A 22,924-nucleotide genomic window follows, 5' to 3' on the forward strand; every position below is an offset into this window, starting at 1 on the left:
AATTATACCCCAAACACACCACAGTGATTTTCAAAGTGAACAAAAGTCAGGCACAGAGAGACAAATATCATATGAATTCACTAATCGGGGAAGTTGTTTAAAAGTCCAAATCATAGAAACAGACAGTAGAATCATGGTTACTAGTGGCTGGCTCCAGGCAAGCGGGGAGGGGTGGGCTGGTTCTCAAAGAATACAAGATGTCAGTCAAATGGAGAAGAAGTTCAAGAAAGGCATGGCACCAATACCGCAGTGTACTGTACACTTGAAATTTTCTCTTCTCTATTATTTTTCTGAGACAGTGGCATGTGCCCCAAGCCGGCCTCAAACTCAGACTCACACATTTGCTATATGCAAAGACATCCTTGTACTTCCAGCCCTTCTAGCCTCACCTCCCAAGTGCCTGGATTCCAGGTGTGCCCCAGCATAGCTTGTTTGAGAGGTATTGGGGGTTGTGTGCATGCCAGGGCCCTGTGCATGCTAGGAAAGCCTCATATTAACTGAGCTACATTGTCCAAGTATAACTCGAATTTTTCTAGAATTTAGATATTCTCATCACGCTCCCACACAAATGATAAGTGTATAAAGGGGTGGTGGGCTAATTTGTTCATCTAGCTATTTTCACAGTGTATATGCATCTCAAGTCATCACATTGTCCACCATAAATGTGTACTATGGTATCAGTTTAAAAATGAAAGACATGTATAAAAAGGAAACCTCACAGCTTTAAATATTGCCTCAAGCTCATCAAGCCTCAAATTTATACCTCTAATTCCTACATTTAAAGTGCTTTGAGTGTACCAGTTGGCCATTGTGAGAACGCTAGAAGACTAAACTCTTGACATAATAGGTAAACCCTCAGCTGAAACACTAAAGGACAAGGAGTCGGCTGTCTAGACTTCTGAGCTTTGCTTTACAGGTAATAAAAATTTGTTTCAAGGAGTACAATGGCTGTCACAGGCTCTTTCCCAAAGCAGAAGAGGCCTCCCACAGATTGCCAGTAACTCTGAGAGGATATACTAGATTTGTGCTAAGAGCGACGAGACTGATTCAGTCACAACATGGTAATGCACAAGCCTCTCACCGACTGTTTTTTAGTGGACTTGCTTTGTTTGTTTTCAGAACAAAACTAAATAAAATGTCTCAGAAGACCTATTGTGAGGCAGCAAACAGGGACAGGCGTGAAGGCCTCACACCCAGGTCCCTGCTAACCCCATGCTGGATCGTTTGTTTCACTGTCACATGGGTCCTGCCTCTTATGCTATGGAGAGTTTCTACACAGTCCTTTCTTTATCAAGCACTTGGCTTGGACTGTCAGATGTGATTTCCACAGAGAAATACTTCCTGATGTTCCGACAATAACTTTATTTATTTAACTCGGTTACGTATATTACACACAGAACTGTGTATGGCTCATCTATTTATCTACCTCCCACAGAAGAGTGGGAGCCGTTTCAGTGGCAGAGTGTTGCCATAGAGCCTGAAGCAGAGAAGGTGCCTCTCACATACATATATTAAAGATTTGATGCTATGAAATTGTGTTAACATACACTTAAAATTCACCAAGTGACAAAACAGATTTCCTTTTGAGTGGCATCTTTGTTTAAAGACAAGGCGGAGAGTAAAAGTCTAGAGAATCTTGTGGTGTGCAAGTGACAGCACAACTGAAGGCCACGTTAATAAATCCAACTTGCCTGCATGTCCCTGGGGATGCGGATGTAAGACCACAGGTTTTGACTCAGTGGAAGCAAACTAAATGCTGCAGGAGGGAGATCTCACAAAGACTAGGGAGCAGATAAACATTTGTGAAAGGAACAGATTTAAAAGGACCTTTATAATACACCTTTATTATTATTTCAGTATTTCAAATTTGAGTTATAAATTTAGCTCAGTTAAATTATAATCTACATATCGTAGAATTCAACTCTAGCGGCACATTAGAGGCACTAAAAGTATTTTTAAATGATTGATACTCTGAGCTGAAAATGTGGCTCAGATGGTAAAATGCCTGCTGCATCAACATCAGACCCCTGGCCCCCATGTAAAAACCAGGTACAAGTGCACATAGTTGTCACACCAGAGCTGGGAAAACAGGGAGATCCCTGGAGCTCACTGGCCAGTCAGACTAGCTAAAGCAATGAGCTCCAAGTTTAATGAGATCCTGCCTGAAAACCTAAGACAGACAGTGATGGAGGAAGACACTAGATGTATGGACTTCTGGCCTTTAAATGCACACACACACACACACACACACACACACACACACACACACACAGGCGCATGTGCACACACTCACACAAACACTGCTGCTTGAGTCTCAACACAGAATAAAAATAAATCTGCATCCTGGAGCTAGGGTCCAGCTAAGAGTATTTTTTTTTTTTTTAAAAAAAATCCACATTTAGTTTGAGGCCAACCTGGTCTATATAGTGAGTTCCAGGACAGCCAGAGCTATACAGTGAGACCTAGTCTCTGGGGAAAAAGTTCCATTTTTGTTATATCATACAACTCAACTTGAGGCTCATTTTTAGCCTTAGAGAGACCGCCATACTATAGCATATCCTGTTACACTTTTCTGAAACATTTTCAATAAGTATCTAAATGTAAATAAAACAATTTAATAATGTGACTATGTCTGTTGTAGTAGACAAACCAGGAAGTCTGCTTCATATGAAAATGTTCTAGAGTAGTTGCTTTTCATGTCAACTCTTTCTACATGAAGATGTGTCTCCACTTGAGAGTACATAACTGCGTGGCAGCCTGTTGTCCATTCTTAGATGCTGGTAGAGTGAGCATACTTTCTTTGTACTTGCTAGAATGAATAGCCAGGCTGCTTTGTTTGGGATTAAATGCTGTTATATGAGAAAATGTATATGGCAGGATAAACAGCAGCACACAATGATCATTTTGCTCACAGATGCCTCCCTGAGTAATACTCAGAATGCCCTCAATGTACAATGCAATATGGAGCATGTATTTGAATTTGATGTTTGCCCAACCTTCACAGGGTATCAGTAAATGTTTGTTGAATGAATAACAAACAAATCTTCCTACTCATGAGGGATGTAATTAGATACAATATGTAATTTTCTTTTTAAATGAAATATTCTTAAGATATTTAGTTACTGAAACATAGTTTGTTTAAACAACTGCATTTGAACAATATATGGAAAACAAAGCTATAATTCAATGCTTATGTACTTCCCTTTTTGCTGTAGAATCTAAGATGTCATGGTCAAGATCTGAAACTACTTTAAAAGTTAAATAAGGAGTATACTATACACAAGATTAATGAGATATAATTAAGTCAGAGGATGAGTTATTCATCATAATATGGGAAAGCATATAAATTAAATATAAGCTTTATGTTTTATGTTTTATAAATAGTGGATAATATCTGGTTTTCCCTGTGTGTGGGGGGGTGGGGTGGGAAACTGCATGCTTAACTGACCCCCTTAGTCAACATCCCACCCGGAGCCAATCGCTCCCTTTATTCATACCCTTCCCAAGCCGTCACAGCACCACCAATGATCTTGACCATTATGTCACCTTTCAACACTCTTGCTGTGGGATGGTCTGTATGTAAAATTGCTCTGATTGGTCAATAAATAAAACACTGATTGGCCAGTGGCCAGGCAGGAAGTATAGGTGGTACTAACAGAGAGGAGAATTGAGAGAACAGGAAGGTGGAGGGAGACACTGCCAGCCACCGCCATGACATGTGAAGATGCCTGGGCTGTTGGACCGCTGGGGCTCGGCGGGACCCAGAGAGAAGCTCTCCAGCTACAAATGGCGCCCAATGTGCTGGCAAGAGTTTCCACCTAAAACCTGAGTAAAAAGATTCTAAAATGGAGCTAAAAACAGTTCCTAGTTGTCTCTTTCAAGCTAGCGGCAGCCTGCATGTTTGAGCTATTATCTACTATGGCAGGTTCCTGGCATGTGCACTCGACCTGCAGTATAGCAGGAATGAGGCCTCTGCAAGTGGCATGTTAAGCTGCGTGGTGGATTTAGCCTTTGCAAGTACAAAACAAAAAGAGGTTTCTGGGCTACACACTGCTTTGATAGAAGCATAGACCCACTATTTCTGAGAGTTGGTGGCTCCCAGAGCTGGTAGAAAATGTACCACCACCATGTTGGGAAGCTAAAGTGGGCCGAGCCAGCAGCCACAGCACTGTTTCAGGCTTAGAATGCTGCAGTTTAAAGCAATCGGTTTAATGTAATATAAAAAATAAGCCACGTAAAGATGGCTATCACACAGAGAATCTGGAGTATGTTCTCTTTGATATTCATAACTGAAGAAAAACATTGGATCATAAAAGATGTTGAGTTAAACTAATATGTATATTTTAAAGGTACCTTGACTTCAAAATTTGGATGTAAGGATATGTTGCTTTGGAAAGGAGGCTCTGCTTTTGTTTCCACAGAAAGCCAGAGGCTATGGATTTATTCCAGATTAACATACATCAGGTTTGACCAGCCAAGACCCCCTGAAAGGTCTCTGATGACACCAAGGCCCAGATAATCCAACATCCATAACTGTTTCAAGGCAGCTGGCTCAGATGATACACCCTCACGGACTACTCCATAATCCTAAAATTTTCTTTGTGTCCCCATAAGATACAGTGGCCCCCTCCAGCAGGAAGTAGTAAGAGAAGCTATGCCCAAATTCCTAAATATACCAAGCTGGCTTTGGAGATGTGTAAAAGTTAAAACCTTCCTCTTTAAAAGAAAGAAAGAAAGAAAGAAAGAAAGAAAGAAAGAAAGAAAGAAAGAAAGAAAGAAAGAAAGAAAGAAAAGGGGAAGTGCTGTGGGATGGTCTGTGTGTCAATTTGCTCTGATTGGTCAATAAATAAAACACTGATTGGCCAGTGGCCAGGCAGGAAGTATAGGCAGTACTAACAGAGAGGAGAATTGAGAGAACTGGAAGGCGGAGGAAGACACTGCCAGCCGCCGCCATGACAAGCAGCATGTGAAGATGCCGGTAAGCCACGAGTCACGTGGCAAGTGGGCTGTCAGACTGCTGGGGCTCGGCGGGACCCAGAGAGAAGCTCTCCAGCTACACATCCTCACCCGTCAGCTGTCATCAGGACACTTGCAGGCTACACTTGTTTTGTTAATGTCAATCATATTTGTCAATAGGACTTTTGTAACTACATAAAATATTGAGTGTATAATTGCTTTTGTTTTTCCCATAGACAAAGGTGAGTACTCTGAGAAGTTCCAACAAAGATGTGTCCCCCCCAAATAACTGCTCTCCAATTAGGTGTGGGTGAGATAATTATAAACAATTTGGAAAAAATATATCAGAAAAATTTAAGGGTTCTATACTCTGTATGTTTCTTTAAGAAAACACACAGAATGCATAAGTGTTATATAAGCTTTTGAAAAGGATTTCTTCATTTATAATGTGTATGAATGTCTGCCTTCAGGTAGTTCCACTACTCGCATGCCTGGAGCCTATGTAGGCAAGAAGGGGATTTCAGATCCACTGGAACTGGGGCTACAGGCAGTTGTGAACTGCCATGTGGGTAGCAAGTGCTAACCACCAGGCCATCTCTTCAGCCCCACTAAGGGTTATCTAGATATTATAAAGCACATACACACACCATGATTATTGACAGTGTTTATGCAAAGATGACAATTTAGTCAGCTCATCAAGGAACTATATTCATAGAAGAAAATGGTGACCAGACGGTGTCAAAAGACATTATCTATATTCATTGTATTTTCATTTTGATGATTGATTCCTTTAATAGACATGGTATCAAATCAAATTTAGGACTTAGATTTTACATTTTCTTTATTGTTTAAAAAAAACCTTCCTAATGAGTAAAGGATAACATATCTAATATGATTTATGTGTGGTAATTTTGGATAATTTATTAAGCAATTTATGTTCTTCTCAGCAACGATTATTTGCCATATAATACATTACTTTAAAATTACACCACTAATAAAAAATTAGCTGATGATGGCAGACTGACAGGTGGGGGAATGAGTCATTTTTCATAGTTCTTCCAATCTTAATAGACTAGGGCTGTTGGCTATTGCTGTTGGGAATATGCCCCCAGCACTCTGATGGCCATTCTGGCAAACACACAGAGACTTCATCCTAAGACAATGCTGAGCTGTCTCGCCTCCCCTGCGGCAACTCTCAGTGCAAATTTAGAAAAGCCAAGGTTAGGGAAACAAGCCACGATTCCACAGTGTCTGGGCAATAGCAGCCGCACCAGCCTCTCCCTTACAATCCACTGCCTCGATCTGCTCTCTCACAATGCCTTCATTCATGCTTTGGGGTAAAGAATTTGGGAAAGAAGTTTCTATTCTTCAAGAGAACTCATAAGGCTGTACAAGTGGCACACCCTATAAATGCAGTGGATGGGAAATGAGCCCATCACTTGTGCAGCGATAACTCAATGGCAGCATTTAATGGTAAACCTCATCCTGTGAAACGTTATTCCCTTTGCCTCAGTATAAAATGCCTTGCACTGCATGCTATCACCATAGTGCTGGCTTTTATTTGTTTGTTTTGGTTTTGGTTAATCAGTAAACTTTAGGACATGCCCACTGAAATCAATAAAGTATACTTCTTGTGTGGTATTTTTCAGTTGATAACGAGGCAGGAATAATTCTTTCACAAAATTCTGCTTAAGCTACTTTTCAGCAAAACCGAGATTGATTACAGTGGAATGGTTAGGAAAGTGGGCTTTGTGATCCAGCACCCTAAACCAAATTCCAGATGTGTCCTCCAAAGCTAGCACATTACTAATCTTACATATTAGTTATTTGTGATATTACAAATAGCACCCTATGGAGAAAAAAATGACTGAACATCATTTCCCAAAGTGAAGTATACTGTATGAAGATTTCCACACTAGAAGAGAATGCATCCATACCTTTTAGCTCAAAATTCCATGTCTCAAAACAAACTCACAGTTCTATTAGGAGCCAATTAGGAGAATCAGAAAATAAAGATAAAGCAGAATTGAAACATGTAGCCATTGAGATGAGAGATGGCTCAGGGGTTAAGAGCATTGGCTGCTCTTCCAGAGGATCTGGGTCCAATTCCCAGCACCCACATAATGTCCAACAACCAATTGTAACTCCAGTTCCAGGGGATCTGATGCCCTCTGTGGACACCAGGCAAAGACAAACATGTGAGCAAAATACAAATAAAACAACAACAACCCATGACACCACTAACACTACCCCTCTAGATAAAGGGGATTGTGGGGAATGGTGGTTTATTTAATGTGAATGACATACTGTAGCTGAAATCTGACATTCTATGTGTTATTTATGATTTATTGGATTTTTCACCTAGAAATTTGAATTCTAAATGGGTGAGTTTTTTCAAATAATGCTCAAACTATTTAAAATGAACATAAATAATAATATAGTAGTGAATAAAATATGATGAAATATTAATAAAAAACAAAAGCTCATAAAATATTCTAAAAATAAGTCCCTTGTATTAGAGCTAACCATCAGAGAAAAGACCTTCCATTCCCTCCCTGTATATCTGGTTTCTGACAAGCCATCTGCCAGCTTACTTAGAGACAGTAAACAGGAATTTTTAAAAATCAGCGTGTGTGTGTGTGTGTGTGTGTGTGTGTGTGTGTGTGTGTGTGTGTGTGTGTTTCACCAGAGTGAATGCAGAGCATACACACCAAGGTGCATGTCAGAAGGTGAGAGGGCAGCCTAGGATTGTCACTCTTGACTTTCCACCTTGTTTTGAGATAGGATCTCACTGTTGGCTGCTGTGAAACCCACACTAGCTGGCCCTCCAGCTTCTGGGAATTCTCCTGCCTCTACCTCCTCTCTTACCACATGAGGGCAATTTCAGATGTGCATTCCCATTATGTGGTTCTGGGGGTCCAAACTTAGACTCTCGCACTGGCAAGGCAAGTGTGTTAGCCCCTGAGCCACTTTCCATCCTAGTAAATAGAACATTTAGAGACAAATGAAGGAATGCTAGGGGCCTCTGTTTTAAAGTACAGACCTTTGTGTTTAAAATTGCTTGCTCTAGATTTTTGCACTAGACATTTATGCACTAGAAATCTTAGAAAGGAGATGTGTAAGTTTCACAATGTTGTTGATGTACAAAAAAAAATGTATTTCCTCTGGTCACAGCTCTCTTCTCCCCTCCGCTACACATGTGCAGAAGAGCTGTTTGAACCACAGATGCTCTTCAGCATGTGGCACAGGGGCCCCACACATCTTCCCTTCAGTCAAGAAGAAATGTTACTTAGCAAAAATGAATGAGAGAAAGTAGGGCCAGGAGAGGAAAAGAGCCACAAGCTCGCCATCTAGTGGCAATTCAGTAAAAATACAGACCCGTGATTCTCAGTGAGGAAAAAGTTAACAAAAAACCAGGACTCCAACAGCACCCATGCTCAGCCAACCTTGTCACTCAAGCCCTTGTGAGGTCATGCTGTTCTGAGGTGATACAACTGTGGAGGTCTTCATATGAAGACCTTCCTGTTACAAAAATCATTATTTTTTTTAAAGGAACTAAGATTCAGCCATACGGAAAGACTTTAAATGTTCTCACCACAAGGAAATGAAGGTTTGAGGGGATAGACACACTTATCTTCATTTGAATATCACATAATGGAAACATACACCATAGTATTGCAAGACATGACCGAAGGATGGACATTTTTCATGAATTGATTTAAAATGTTTAAATAGATTATAATTTTTTAAGAAAGGCCTTGGCCTTATACGATGACAGGTAAATAGGGTGATAAACATTGGCAAGACTTTTTCTCGCATCTAGTTGATCAAATCTATACTGCATCTCTTTGAGACTCCTGTGTGAGCTGGCTAAAGGAGCTGGGTCTGCGGGAAAATCGAGCGGTGCAGCGGCCTCCCATCAAAAGTGCAGTCGATATGGGGCAGCTCATTAATCATTCATAGGCCGCTCTATTTAAAACTGCATGTCACATCCACTGTATTCCATCTACCTCAATGGCTGTCAACAGGGACTTTCCGTCAGCCTATAAAACAAAATTCCTTTCTCTTCCCTCCCATCTATTAACAGAACCCAGCGTTCCCAAACACTGTATGTAGCAGTTCGAGCTTGAAGCGGTCACTAGAACCTTATTCCGAATACTTTATTTGTTGATTTGTGGTTTTACTGTTTCCATGGAACATCTCAGGTTTTGCTGTTTCTCTGCTTTACCGAGAGAAATTAAAATGCCATTGTTCATAGAACTCATGCTGAAATTAGAGTTTAAAAACTCCTCCACGGAGCCTATGCAGAGATTAGGATGTATCACTGTCAGGGTTTGCTCTCGGGATTTTCTCTGGCAAAGGACAATGACTATTATTACTGGTCCCTCCTCAAGAAGCATTAGGCATTTTAAAGCAGTTGGAAGGAAAGGATTTTAGGCACACACTGAACACCTGCAATTTTCTTTTTATTCTAAAAAAATCATCAGACATAAGAAGGAAAAGAAGAAATTTAAGGATGCTTTGTTGTCTTTAGAAGTGCATTTAACTTAGACAGGTTCTCTTCTGAGAGGCTGCCTGAGCTCTAGGCCAAGTTCAGGTTGCCTGCAGAATGTGATACCTTTCTGCAGGCAGTAGGTGTCACACACAACTAGAGCAAAGAAGCAGAGGAACCAGAGACAAAAAAATCATAGGGAAGAGGTACTTTTCTGCAGTTATAAGGCTGTATTCATATGCTTGATTTGCTATTACAATGAGTTAAAGACAGAAACCCTGTATCCGTGGGTAAACGCATTTATAGCTGCATATTCCTCAGTCTATTCTACAAGGCATTCAACAAAAGAAGTTCAACACAGAACCTGCAAACGCTGAGCGAAAAGTACGTGGCGGGAAAACCAAGAGGACAGGAGCAGATCAGTCGCCAGCCGGTACTCACCGTGGTGGTGGTGGTGACCTCTTCAGTCACAACCTTCAGGGTGTCAACCACGGAGATGTAGCCCAGCCGCTTAGCAATCGCCAGGGCTGTGTTACCATTCTGAAGAGAAAGAGGGAAAGAGTGAGAAAGGCTAGGGAGGATTGCCTTGTGAGCCAATGAGCTCACTCTTAGCTCGGCATGAGCCAGCACTTCCTTCCAAAACAAGGCACAGCTCAGGAAAATCACTAGTTTTTACCATTACATCTAAATCTGTCTTGGTAACTTCTGTAGACTATAGCCCAGGTCACCATGGTAACACAACAAGCTTGCATCTGCCTGTGCTTTTTAATCAGAAGCACTCGATGCTTTAACCCTGAGGTTGTCAAGCAGCTCCCAATGCTGCGCGGGCCATCTAAAGCCGCCTCTGGGACCGAGGACGGGGCCTGCCAAAATTAGAACCTGGTCCACTCACTGCTCACCAAGGGTCAGGCCATCTGCTGCAGGTAAGACGCTACCATAGGGACCCAGGGACAGATTTAGCTTCTGCTCTGCAGGAGCTCCAGAGCTGCAAGGAGTACACAAGCCAGCAATTCCAGCCGCCTCCGTCCCAGGCCACTGGGGACCCCGTTTGTTTAATTACACCGCTTAGTTTACATTTCAATGGCTCCACATCCCAATGAGGCAGTTCTAAGCCAGCAGCTCAGAAACTGGGCCCCGTTAAGAAGACAGGGAGGAAGGGTGGGGGCTGGGGCGGGGGGGGGGGGGGGGGGGGAATAGGCACTCACATCTGAGAGCCAGCTGTAAGCAAAGCCCTGCCAGCAGCCCAAGTGGAGGCCCCTACTCCCCAGAGACCCAGCTGACTTCCTTCCCAGCAAGGCAAGCACTCCCCAGAAATCACAGACTTCTAGAAAGGATTTTCCCGAAGTGTGGGGCTTTCCGCAGGCTGGGAGTTTGTTTGAGGAGGATGTGTCACACTTAGTCTCTGACAATCGGACACCAGGGCAAGAGAGGAGGAAGAAAAAAGACCCGGGAAGGGCCACAAGCCTCCTTACCGCAGTGGTGGCATTTGGCTTGGCCCCGTGCTGGAGCAGGACGTTAATGATGTGTGTGTGTCCCTGTTGGGCAGCTTGGTGCAAAGGTGTGTAGCCATTCTGTGGACCACGAGGGCGCCGATTTGCAGAGAGAAAGAAGAGAATTAGGTTAGTCTTCACTCTTACTTCACTTGTCTTATTTACGGCTGACCCACCAAGCACCTCATTGTTTATTTGGAGCACAATTTTCCCAGCAACCCATTTCTCAGCAACAAACACTCCCTCACACCGTATGGCGGACTAAACAAGGAGAGACTAGATTATGAAACATGAGATAAACAGATTCTAATTTATAACTGTCATTGTATTTTAACCAATTGACATTTAAAATGCTGACATAGAGAGTAGATTTAAAATGGGAAAGAACAAGAGAGCTGTGACCTATTTCCTTAGGAAAGATGAAGAGTGAGTTGATGCTGAGCTGAAGGCTCCGAGGGCCACACAGGCCACTGTTCATCATGACTATCCTAACAACCCTTGAAGTTAGTTTTAGAAGATCTACAACAATGAAAGAGAATTGAATCTCATGCTTAACTCAGGAGCTGGCTTTGGTTCTAAAAGACTGCACGCATAAACTTTAGAGTAGAAAACTTCACTGGAAGCCCAATGCCCTGCCCCAATAAAATGTGTCTTTAAAAACTAGAATTTTGACAGTGTGATCAAAACTATCATGGAGATGAAAGCCCCTGACTTGGAAGGACTCGCTGTTAGGATTAGTATGAGGCCAGTCTTGTGCAGAACTGTCGTAGTTGACAGAGGTAGCACATATTAGTTATGTATTCATATTAACTCAGAATTTTTACTGGATTTCTTGATGGTGGAATGGGAGTCATTCCCTGGGCATTCATTGTGTGCTAGATGCTGGACCTTAGAGTGATGTCTCTTGTAATCTTCATGCTCACTCTGAAATGACTTGTAGTGTTTAGTATATGAAAGGGATTTTGTAAATAATAGTTCACTAAATGAATAGTGAACAAATGATTCATAAATGAATATTGTTCTCCCCATTTCAGAAACCATGAAACTGAAAATAACAGGGTTAATCAATTTCTCCACAATCACTCTAGGTTTACTTTCTATACAGAAGATCATGGAAATCAGCAGCTAACTGGCAATTCCCTGGGAAAAAATATTTATTTATCTGTATCAGAGCCCAAGCTGTAACTTTTGAGTGGTATATATATATATATATATATATATATATATATATATATATATATATATACCAGATATATACCTCTATGGTCTGGAAAAACGATCCCTGGGTGTGATTTAATCTAACCTTCACCTGAAGCTATGATGAGTGAAAATATTCACCAGAAGTTTGAGAAGGTCTATAACTTTATATTGACATTGGCTTGACGTTTATGTGACTCTCTAAGCCATTGGCACACCAGACTCAAATCTACCCTGCTACTGAGGATGAGCAATGCTCCAAATCCCTCACACTTCCATTTTTCTCACTCATAATACAGAAGTGTCTGAAGCTCTATGCTTTAAGAAGGACCAAATAAGTTCTCCATGAAGATATGCGTAGCTCATAAGGATTGTATGAAAATGCTAGCAAGACGAGTCATTTCCTCATAGACAATCTTTGTATCTTTGCAGTATGTCTGATCAAAGAAATTTCCATTTTGTACTAGAGTTTAAACCCTTTTCACAAGTCCAGTCTGTTTCAATCTAATATGACAGGGTTTCATTATAATTCTAAGCAAATAATGATTTCATTTTTTAAAGTTTACATTTCTTAATCTTTACACAAAGTTTTATAAGCAGTTATGGAGTAAAGGCAGTATACATTCTAAAAGCAATTAAACAATTCTTTAGTAACTACGGTTACACATAAAACATTAGGAAGAAAATATAATTCCTTCTGCAAGGGTATCATTCCATGTGGAAAAAATTCTGAAGAACTTATTAACAGATTGCCTATGAAGACAGGCATCTGTCTACTGCACTGAAATAAACGGCCACAAAAGTCACAGTAAAAACTATATAGTTCACATCCCTAAAACGTTCAAAGGAGATTTTGTTTTTATCTTAATCAGATGTTTGTCTGGTGCAGATCTAATTCCACAGAGGCCCAGACAATATAATACAGTACTTGGCATCTAAATATTAAAACCATCTCGGTGGGCAAACACTCATGAAACCACATCAATCTTTGCTAATACTGCCGGTGTCTCGTTGCATGGTGCATTTGTACATTTCTGTCGGTTGTGACTATGTGTATGAACCAGCTCAACAAAGGAGGGCGCTAGGAACTACAGCCTGAGGAGTCATAGGGAAACTCTTCAATACCCACCAATGAAAGTTTCATAGGACTGTGGAGGTCAGAAACTACACAATGGCCATCATAGGGCAAGACTGGAAGTTTGAATCTTAAGTGTTATAGTACTATTTACAGTTTTCAAAATACAGTATTTTTTAAATTAGTCTATGAACCTGCTTTTGCACAAAAATGATTCTGTTTCTGTTTCTAAGAGGACAGAAGAAAAAACACTGATTTATAAAACATCTAGTATTGATTTCTAATTAATGCCATCTTGAAATGATGGCTCTGAAACCCCTGAATGTTCTTTTGTGAATGCACCTGATCTGTGGCAGGTCTTCCTGATGTGTGAACTCAAACACACCATGCCACATTTCTCTGTGGCAATGAGTCGCAAAGTTATACCATCCATCAAGTGCAGCAGTTACACCATGCTTTTCCCTTGAACTTGGACCAATCTATGTGCACTGAGATATTGGTGATACTCTGACCTGCACTGTCTAAATTGGACCTTTGACCTACATTATGCAGAAATGTTAGGGACATGTCATCTCTGAGTTATCCTCAAGAACTTACAACCCAGGCATTTGACACTTTTGTCTCTAAGCCTTACCACTGAGACAGTTTATTTAAAATGGGATATATGCAGTGTGAACTGTGCAGGTCTGTATTTCCACAGGAGGAGATATGGGTTTGGGGATGGGACCAAGGGCCCAAACAGTAGAGGAAGTCTGGCAGGGCTTCAGGATGGTCTCTGAGGATCACTGTATCCTGCAGTAAATTGATAAGCCAACGCTGTTTTAATTTTATAACACAAGCAGTTCTGAAGCTGACCTCCATGGCCATCAAAGGTTTATCAGAATGGAAAGCCCTAAACAATCAGAAAACTACACTGCTTCTTCAAAATTTCTTTGGAAGGTCGAGAAAGCAAAATTAAATTTAAACCAAAAAAATTAATTTGTAGCTGTTGTAGAGGGTCCTGATTGTATGCTGGGCAGAATTCATTTGATTACCAAGAAGGAAAAAAAGAGCATATATTTTTACCTTGGTTTTTGCATTGACATTTGCTCCCTGTTTCAGAAGAAAGTTGACCATTTTCACATTTCCATAGTGACAGGCCACGATTAAAGGAGTGTAACCAAGCTGTAATGACACATATTAGTATTAACAAATTAAGTACAAGTATTATACTTCTAGTAGTTAATCAGCAAAGGTAAGGTTTCAGTTACTGTACATGGTATCCTTTGGATATAGGATGAGCGGTCGCTAACCACACAGAACTTTACATCAGCAAGGGCGACAAGACACACAGGTGACTTCACTCAGCTATAATAACTGACAAGTGCAAAATGATAGGCTCTGTCCATGGGCGGGAGAAGACTCTCGAAGTAGAAGTAGGTGGAGCTGAGCGAAAGGTGGTAGGAAGAATGGGAAGATGTGCAAAAAAGAGATGTCTTCCGGACATGAGATACCCATTGCACTCATAATCTCACTGAGCTGCTGTAGCTGCACAAAACGTGCACAAGATTGGGCCCATCCATATTTTACCCTGAATGAGAGGGGGAGCCCATGAGGCCCCCATCCCTCCCAGAGGGGCTGTCAACATTAGCACTTGTCTGGGGAGAGTGTCAATGTCTTTAGTAGTGTAGCTCGAGATAAACTGTCCTCACTTCATGGAATAACTTCTACCTATGTTCAGATAAGTAAGTGATTAAACTCATTGGTCCCCACACAAAGAGAAGGCAGGAGAGCTGGAGAGGAGCATGTTTAGATGAAGGAGTGAAAATTATTACAACTCATTATCTAAGTACTAAGTGATACTAAAAAAACAACAACAACAACAAAAAGAAAACAATAGCACAGAGAACCAGTCCTCCTCAAGACCAATGGCAAGAGGCAGAACAAGGACAGGGGCAAAACACTGAGGCAGACGCAGAAGTTAAGGCTGAAGTGAGAGGGTGGGCGACAGCCTGCAGAACTGGAATCTTAGGGTGAGTCCTGAGGCCATTGTCTCCACTCCGATCTGATTCGGGCAGACACAGGGAAGCATGAGGTTTATCCTTGAGAATGAACTTTTAAAAAGAGGGACCCCGGGCCTGAGCTGCCCTGAACAAGGCCAACCCAGAATCAGGCAAACCAGAACTGACGACAGCATTGCGCAGAGATCCGCCATACCTTCGTGGAGGCATCCTGGTCAGCCCCATGTTTGGTGAGAATGTCGGCAACGTTCACTTTATCTTCTTGGGCTGCAAGGTGCAAGGACGTGAGCCCACTCTGAAGCGAGAAGAGAAGCAAGGGAACACATCAGAGAGGGAAGCACACTGTCACCTACAGGGTCCTGTCTTGAAAGGAGTTTGAAAAACATATGGCCTCTCTCCAAACATCTCATCTTCTCACATGTCAGACAAACCCTTAGAGTAAACACCAGTTTTCAACCAAGATATATTCTCTGCAGCAAACTACATTTTCTGTATTTGATATTTATGATTTTAGTCTTTAAAACAGTTTAGCTAATAAGCTTCCAAATAATATTCGTTTCAAACCTACTTACACCTCCTCATGAGTCCACTTATTTACTTAAATTAATGGACCAAACAAATAGTGCTGCAGCTTTATAACTTTGGCAATAATCAATAAAGTATCATATTAATGTTTAAAATATATTGAATTACTGGAAGAAAGCTCAGAATATTTTTTCCAGCACTCAGTTTATTTTGGAGGGTAGAGGTTGTCTTTTAGATGGTAAATTTTTAAAAATAATCCTGTCATTTACATAGCACTGTAAAACTTGACCAATTTTAGGGCGGGGGTTGGGGAGTATACCCTTTGGGTATCCAGTAATCAATGTGTTGATTTGACTATATGGATAAGGTACAGTCATGAATAAAAAATATTATGGAACAGAGAGGGTAGAAGAAGTTTTTCCAGCCAATGCTACACCCTAGCAGCCTCACTACATATTAGCTCCCTCGAGCAAATCTAGGATTTAAGGGTATCAAATATAATTTTAGTAGGAAATTTTTGAGTACTTTTGTTACACTAGGAACAACTCACACAACTTGGACATAGCTGTGAGCCAAGTGTCTGCTTATGGAGAGCCTACAGTCTAGCTTAGAGTATATCCATGCTCATCTTCCACTCTTCCAACTAGCACTCCAATATCCTTGGTATTTTCCATCTTCTGCTGTTTTCAGTGAGTACTGGTGATTGCACCTAGGGCTTCAGGCATAGCATGCAAATACTTCACTAATGAGTCACAACCCCAGTTCCCTTTTTACCTTTGATGATAAAACAAGGTCTCACTAAGGGGCCCAGACTAGCTGTAGATTCACTTAATAGCTCAAGCAGGTTTTGAGTTTATGAGTCTCCAGAGCCTCTCAGTAGCTGGGAATACAAGCCTATGCCACCAAACCTAGCTATGTTTCTACCTTGCTCAACGTCAGTTAGCATCCTGGCTGATTGGCTAGCCCTGTTGACCATGGCTGGAAGGCTCATTCTCCCGTTCTCCCCACTACCATTGAGGCTGAGAAAACTGAGCATGGTCTTCAAACACCATTGCTTCCAGCATGGCACTATTACCAGAAATTCACAGCCACTCTGACCATGGGAAACATGGGTGGCACATATAGAGAGAAGATCATCCTATGACGCTACAGGGGGCTTTCATCTGAGGGCTTGGTGCTTATTAATTCTTGAGCTAGCTGAGCTCATCTGTGAGTTACTTAAAACATCAGCCTGAGAAAGAAATCTTTTTTGCATTAAAATTCTGTCATTTATGAACAAATATTATTTAATCCTACAGCATAAAAGTCTTAATATTAAGACAAAACAAAGGATACTTAATAATCTGAATATAAGCAAAAAACAGAAGCCAAAAAAAAAAAAACCTTCCTCAAGTTGATTTTTTTTCTTGTGTTTTCTTGAGGGAGAGTTGCTAGCCCAAGTTGGCTTCAAAGTCAGGATCCTCCAAAACTGAATAATTTTCTTCATGACTGTATGCAAGTTAAAAAGCTCCTTAAATATTTGCTAGCTAGCTGCTTATTCTTTGAAAGCAAGTAGTAATACATTGAAAAGGATACCATCAAAGAGAGCAGAGTAAATCCACTTTATATATTTTGAAAATTAAAAACCATACCTTCAGAAGCATTGTGTGATTAGTTTCATGTACTGTCTGGAATGTTTCTCTTTGGGTTGTTGGTCAGAGCTGACCTGAAGACACTCTAACCAATACAGGAAATTTATCTTGATTGATCATCAGAACTTGATGATAAGACCCTATCCTGAAGACACTTTGTCACAGTACATGAGAAAATCAAGTTGCTACTGGCCAGGAAGCCTCCTCCATGTTAGCTAGTTTTCATAGTACTGAAAAGTGCTAGGTAGTCTGCTGGGGGTTGGGATGAGTTATCAAAAGTCATCTCAGCCAGTTGTGAACCTGTGAACCACAATAATGAGTGGCTTGATTAGATATGCCCATGATGCAACAGTGGTACAAGTGTTACCAAGCTCACCAATTGCTTTATGAATAGATTTCAGGCTCAGTCCATAGGATAAAACATGCATACTTGGTGCTGGAAATCTAGCTAAGAACCTGGGGCTGGGTGGGGTTAGCTCACAGGCCCCAGGAGTGAATCTACCACTTACTTGGCTAAATGGACATGATATCAGATATCTACCTATTTATAAGTGCAGCTTTCTGATCTCACCACAGAAACTTCTTCATGTAATGGATAGTGGTTAACATAGAAAATTATAACTGGTTAAAGTACACAGAATAAGTATCTGTGGATTGCTCAGCCACAAAAAGGACATTGATATCATCCCCATCTCCAAGACTCAGGGACCGTCATGGAGGAAGGGACAAAAAGATTGTAAGAGCCAGATGTTGGACAGGAGCAGAGCAAAGCAATGTCTTCTGGAGATGACAGGTCTGTTGTCCTCATGAACTCACAGCAGCTGGGGTTGCTAGCACAAGACCTACACAAGGTGTAGCTAGCCAATATTCTAGCATGGAACGAGAAGAGGGGCTCACAAGCCCCTGACTGAGGAGGTATGGACAGTTTATAGCTTCTGGGGATGGGTAAGCTGGTTTCCGTTTGGGAGTATGATCACTGGTAGGTCAACTGCCACCAGTGCATGGTGCCACACCCATGAGTTTATGTACACAGCACAAATTGGACTCCAAGGGTTATTTTATTTTTAAAGAAGACAAGAGATTAGAAGGGGTTGGAGGAGGGGGAAATAATGGGAGAAAAATGATGGATGAATATGACCAAAATACACTGTATGACATTCTTAAAGCATTAATAAAATATCATATATAAAAAGATTTTAATCTATTCAAGATGGTACTTAATGTTTAAATAAGTTTCTCCTGATTGTTTTCAAATGAATATATTTTTAGGTAGACAATAAACAATTGCATGCCCCCTTTATAAACTGATATTAAATATTTTGTATCTCAGGGTCAGGATTTCCCCAGCTGGGCAAATGACCACCTGAAAGGCAGGATTTAAATGTGGTCAGACTTTCCCTATTGTCTGGATGATATTAGCTTTCACTATTAGATTTTATGTATACTCTTTTTAAAATGCAAGTCTGGGAAGACTATACTAGCTCCATGTTGTGGTTTAAACATATCTGACAAAATTTCAAGGCAAAACTAAATCTCCAAATTCACATATTGATGCTACTTGAAGTTGGTGTCACTGGGTGGACTTAGAATTCTAGGAGTCTATGAGGGCAAAGCGCCCATTTCCTATTTGTGATGCTCTTCATTGCATCATTATGTAACAAGAAAAACCTCACCAGATGCCAAAGAGGTGCTGGTGCCATCCTGTTGGACTTCTCAGCCTCCAGAACCATAGCCAGTTCAAACTCTTATTCTTTATAAAGTTCTCATTACACTTTAAGAAAGGATCTGGGAGGACTTTTGATAAAAAAGGACTTTCAACACCAACTTGAAGAATACGATGGGTCACTTCTGAGTGATAAAGACAGGGACCAGAGATCTAGATGCAGTTGAGCCAATCTACCCGTATCACAGTTCTTCTAAAGAGTGCACGCCATAGAACCCTGGTTAAATGTTAGTAAGCCAATTTGAACTTGATGTTCCAAAAGTACTGGTTAATTTACCAGTCACATGTTGAAAGCATAGTATTTGTGGAAAATCCTAGGAAGGTTTTTTTTTTAAATCTTGCCCAATCACATGGTATGGACAAAAAGCACCAAGAGACTCAAATGGTTGGTTAATAAGTGCAGACTGTAATTTTCAGTCTCTCAGCAGGTGGCTCCAGGTTGATATAAGTAATTAAATCTTATATATATGTAGTAGGCATACATTTTCATGTTTGAATGATTTTACCTTTATATCCTTGACTATTATAGTTAATATGGTCATCTACAAAAGCTATTCACTGGGGGGAAACGAAAATTACTGTAGGGCTTTCTCTAAAAATTATTTCTAATCAAAGCCACTACCCTAAGGTAGGCTGAAGGTGGCTTAACAATCTGTATTTCACTAAGTTCTCAGGTCACTACATAAAAGTAATGCTGTTTGGCTTGGGTGGTAGACATGACATGCTAGGTCAGGTTCACCTGCAGAAGCCCAGCCTCCAGTTGGAACCACTCTCTTGTCTGTCTCTGTCCCTGGCTCCCTAGCCACTTTCTTACTGCGATTTGCAATCACAACCAGCAGAAAACAGGGCAATGTGGCTGCTGAAGTGCAGTGATCTTAACTCCTGGGGACTATGTGCGAGCTTCTTGAGATGCTCACACAGAACTAAGAACCTGAAAATGCAGGGCAGCACAGAGAGATAATAAAACTAACTGGAGAAGAGAAGCCCCACAATGCAGGCTTATAGAAAGCGAACCCACGGGAACCATTGGCACCATCCCCTGGCCTTCTAGCTCTCATAATTTTGCCTTCCTTGCAATCTTGGGGTTTCTGACAAGCCCTGTTTCCTTTGCATGTGTGCGCACGCGTGCACGCGCACACACACACACACACACACACACACACACACACACACACATACACCTTTTTTTGTTCCAAATAATCTTTGTTTAGTTTCCATTTTAATTTTAAATTTCTCTAGTGGACTTCATTGAAGCCAGAGTCTAGAAAACAATACCTTGGTTGACATGTGGATATTGGCTCCTTTTTCTAGAAGCAAGGTGACCATATCTGTGTGCCCCTCTTGTGAGGCCAGATGCAGTGGAGTGACACCTTGCTTCGTCACAGTGCTGGTCTCAGCTCCATAGTTCAGTAGCGTGGAAGCTATCTGCATCTGATTCTTCTTGGCAGCAATGTGTAAAGGAGTATAACCATTCTACAACAGAAACAAAAAGATGGGTATCACACACACACAGCACACACACACAGCTCACACACACACACACATCACACACAGAGAGAACAAATATTTATCTCCAATCTAATAATGACATATAATCAGCCAGAAAAGATAAACCTAAGCTGACAATCAATTCAAACTCTTAGTTATGACATGCTTCCATCTAACCTTACCCAATCTTTGCAACCAAAGACAAAATATCCCAAGTATACTCTAGAACAGATACATACATAACAATATCAAATCTGAAAGTCTCTTCATAATTAGATTCTCTCCCAAACAAGAGAAGAAAGGACAGCAGCCACTATGTGATAGTCCTTGAATACCTGGTGGTGGATTTCATCTCTGTTTAAAGACTTCTCTAGAATCTTCTCTCTTCTAGGCGAAGCATCCCATTCCTTCAACTATTCCTGACCCTTTGATCAGTTCTAGTCCCCTCTACCTGAAAGATGACCTGCTCCGAGCTGGCTATGACCTGTCCATAATGCTCACGAATCATGCAGTCTTACACCACTGAATTCTACACATCAGATATGACTGTAACCACACAGAATCTAATTGAGTAACTCCTATGGTATCGCTACAATACTTGTACTCAAATGGTTCTAACTAGAGTGTTCTTTACACTCCCTGAGCAAATGCTGTGGAAGTCCTAGAATAAGCCAGGCTCTGTGATGGGTAAAGGAACACAAAGGTGGACAAAATTTGTGTTGTTAGGATCTAACACTACTATTTTCTAATCATGATAAAGATTTTAAAATATGATTTTAAATGAGTGAGGGAAAGATGTAACATTCATGTATCTTTCCAATATAAAAATATATTTGTAAACAGTATAAACTAAGATAACCTGTTGATAGGTAACCAGGCTAGGTAGGAGCTATGTTTGATTATAGATGAAAGATATACACCAAGAAGGAATTGGTCATCTAGAGACCCAGTTAAAAGTATCTACAATGCAGTTGGCCCAGAAGAACATTTAAAAGGTAAGGAAACAACAGACTTTTTATAGGGGCAGAGCGAAAAGTTTGATGTGAGAAGGAATGAGGGTATGAAAGTTATGTTTTATAGGCAAGAAGGAAAAACCTATAACTCCTTTGTCAAGTTATATTTCTCAGTATCTAAAACACTGACAGCTAAGAATAGGATTAATCTCCATAGCTCATATGCATAGTCTCAACTGATAACTTCCAGCTTTAAAAATTGCAAAAGAAGTTTTAGACAAAGCGATTGGTAGAAACAGTAAAAAAAGGAAGTTACCCTAAAATTATTACTGTTTCAGTTATTTAAAAGCAAGGCCCTGTATACTCAGATTATAGCTACAGGGCGCTGGGAATGCTAGTTTGTGATCCTCACCTTGGCAGTGGCATGAGGGGAAGCACCCTTCTCCAGCAGCAGCAGCGCCACCTTCTGGTTGTCATAGTGAGCAGCAACATGGAGCGGGGTAAGGCCATTCTGTAAGGGTGGTGTTTAAATCTCAGCATTAATACATTAGCGTTAGCTGCTCTGAAGCTACCAGGATGCATGGACGGTGCTATCAATTAATTACATGTTAATAAATTAATTAATTAATATGGTCAATGGAAAGAAGAACAAACAGACACATGATAATTTTCATATTAGAAACAAAACTCAAATTGAGAATGTTTGCACTGAAAATTAGCCAAGGGCAGTTTTCGGGTCACAATGAACCAAAGTTAAATTTCTGTGTACATCACAGGATTCTTCTTGATACAGAGAAGCTGTGGGCCCTTTAGGATAAGAATACATATTAGAGGTACTGCAAAAAAAAAAAAATGCTTTTCAACTTCAGTGTATATCAACAGTCAGTCCACTTTTGCCTGGAGCATTCATCTTCATTTCTGATGTGTGATAAAAAAAGAGTCAACAGAGTTGAATGATAAAAACATACCACGGAAACCACTTACCTTCCCTGCTGAATCTGCAGCTGCGCGGCGCTGCAAGAGAAGTTTTGCCACATCCAGGCTTCCATACTTGGCTGCTACATGCAGGGGAGTGAAACCCTTCTATAGTGTGACAAAGAAATATGAAAATCAGTTTGTTTGATTTTTAAATTCAATTCCTTACAACATTTTTGCTAACCCATTAAGCAAACACTATTGATTCTCCATTTGTGAAAAATGATGGCATGAAATCTGTTAGTCATGGATAAGTAAAAGGGTTAGGAATGAAACTTAACCAGAACTGGCAGGAGCTTTGCTAGGCTTGATGGAGTCAACAACAACAAATGTATTTGAAGTCTTGGAGACTGAAACTTGACATTAACAATTTGAGATTCATAATCCACTGGTGTCAGTGGTATATGGCTCTGATTTGT

At 40.7% G+C, this 22,924-nt stretch overlaps 1 protein-coding gene across 44 annotated transcripts in view; it reads right to left on the reverse strand.

Annotated features, from left to right (window-relative positions):
• Ank2 (ankyrin 2) overlaps positions 1-22,924 on the reverse strand; it is a 313,942-nt gene that overhangs the window by 70,838 nt on the left and 220,180 nt on the right. For 35 of the 44 annotated variants that reach the window (XM_076574948.1, XM_076574943.1, XM_042279861.2 and 32 more), the window contains 7 exons: positions 22,515-22,613; positions 21,943-22,041; positions 20,365-20,562; positions 15,407-15,505; positions 14,276-14,374; positions 10,921-11,019; positions 9,890-9,988 (listed from right to left, as the gene is read on the reverse strand). In XM_076574948.1, coding sequence (XP_076431063.1) covers positions 9,890-9,988; positions 10,921-11,019; positions 14,276-14,374; positions 15,407-15,505; positions 20,365-20,562; positions 21,943-22,041; positions 22,515-22,613 — 792 coding nt within the window. Of the gene's footprint in view, positions 1-9,889; positions 9,989-10,347; positions 10,478-10,920; positions 11,020-14,275; positions 14,375-15,406; positions 15,506-20,364; positions 20,563-21,942; positions 22,042-22,514; positions 22,614-22,924 lie in introns of those variants that run through there. The other 9 variants (XM_042279894.2, XM_042279895.2, XM_042279862.2 and 6 more) reach the window with 2 other exon arrangements.

The sequence above is a fragment of the Peromyscus maniculatus genome, chromosome 6 (genome assembly GCF_049852395.1).
Source record: "Peromyscus maniculatus bairdii isolate BWxNUB_F1_BW_parent chromosome 6, HU_Pman_BW_mat_3.1, whole genome shotgun sequence".
In the NCBI taxonomy this organism is placed as follows: domain Eukaryota; kingdom Metazoa; phylum Chordata; class Mammalia; order Rodentia; family Cricetidae; genus Peromyscus; species Peromyscus maniculatus.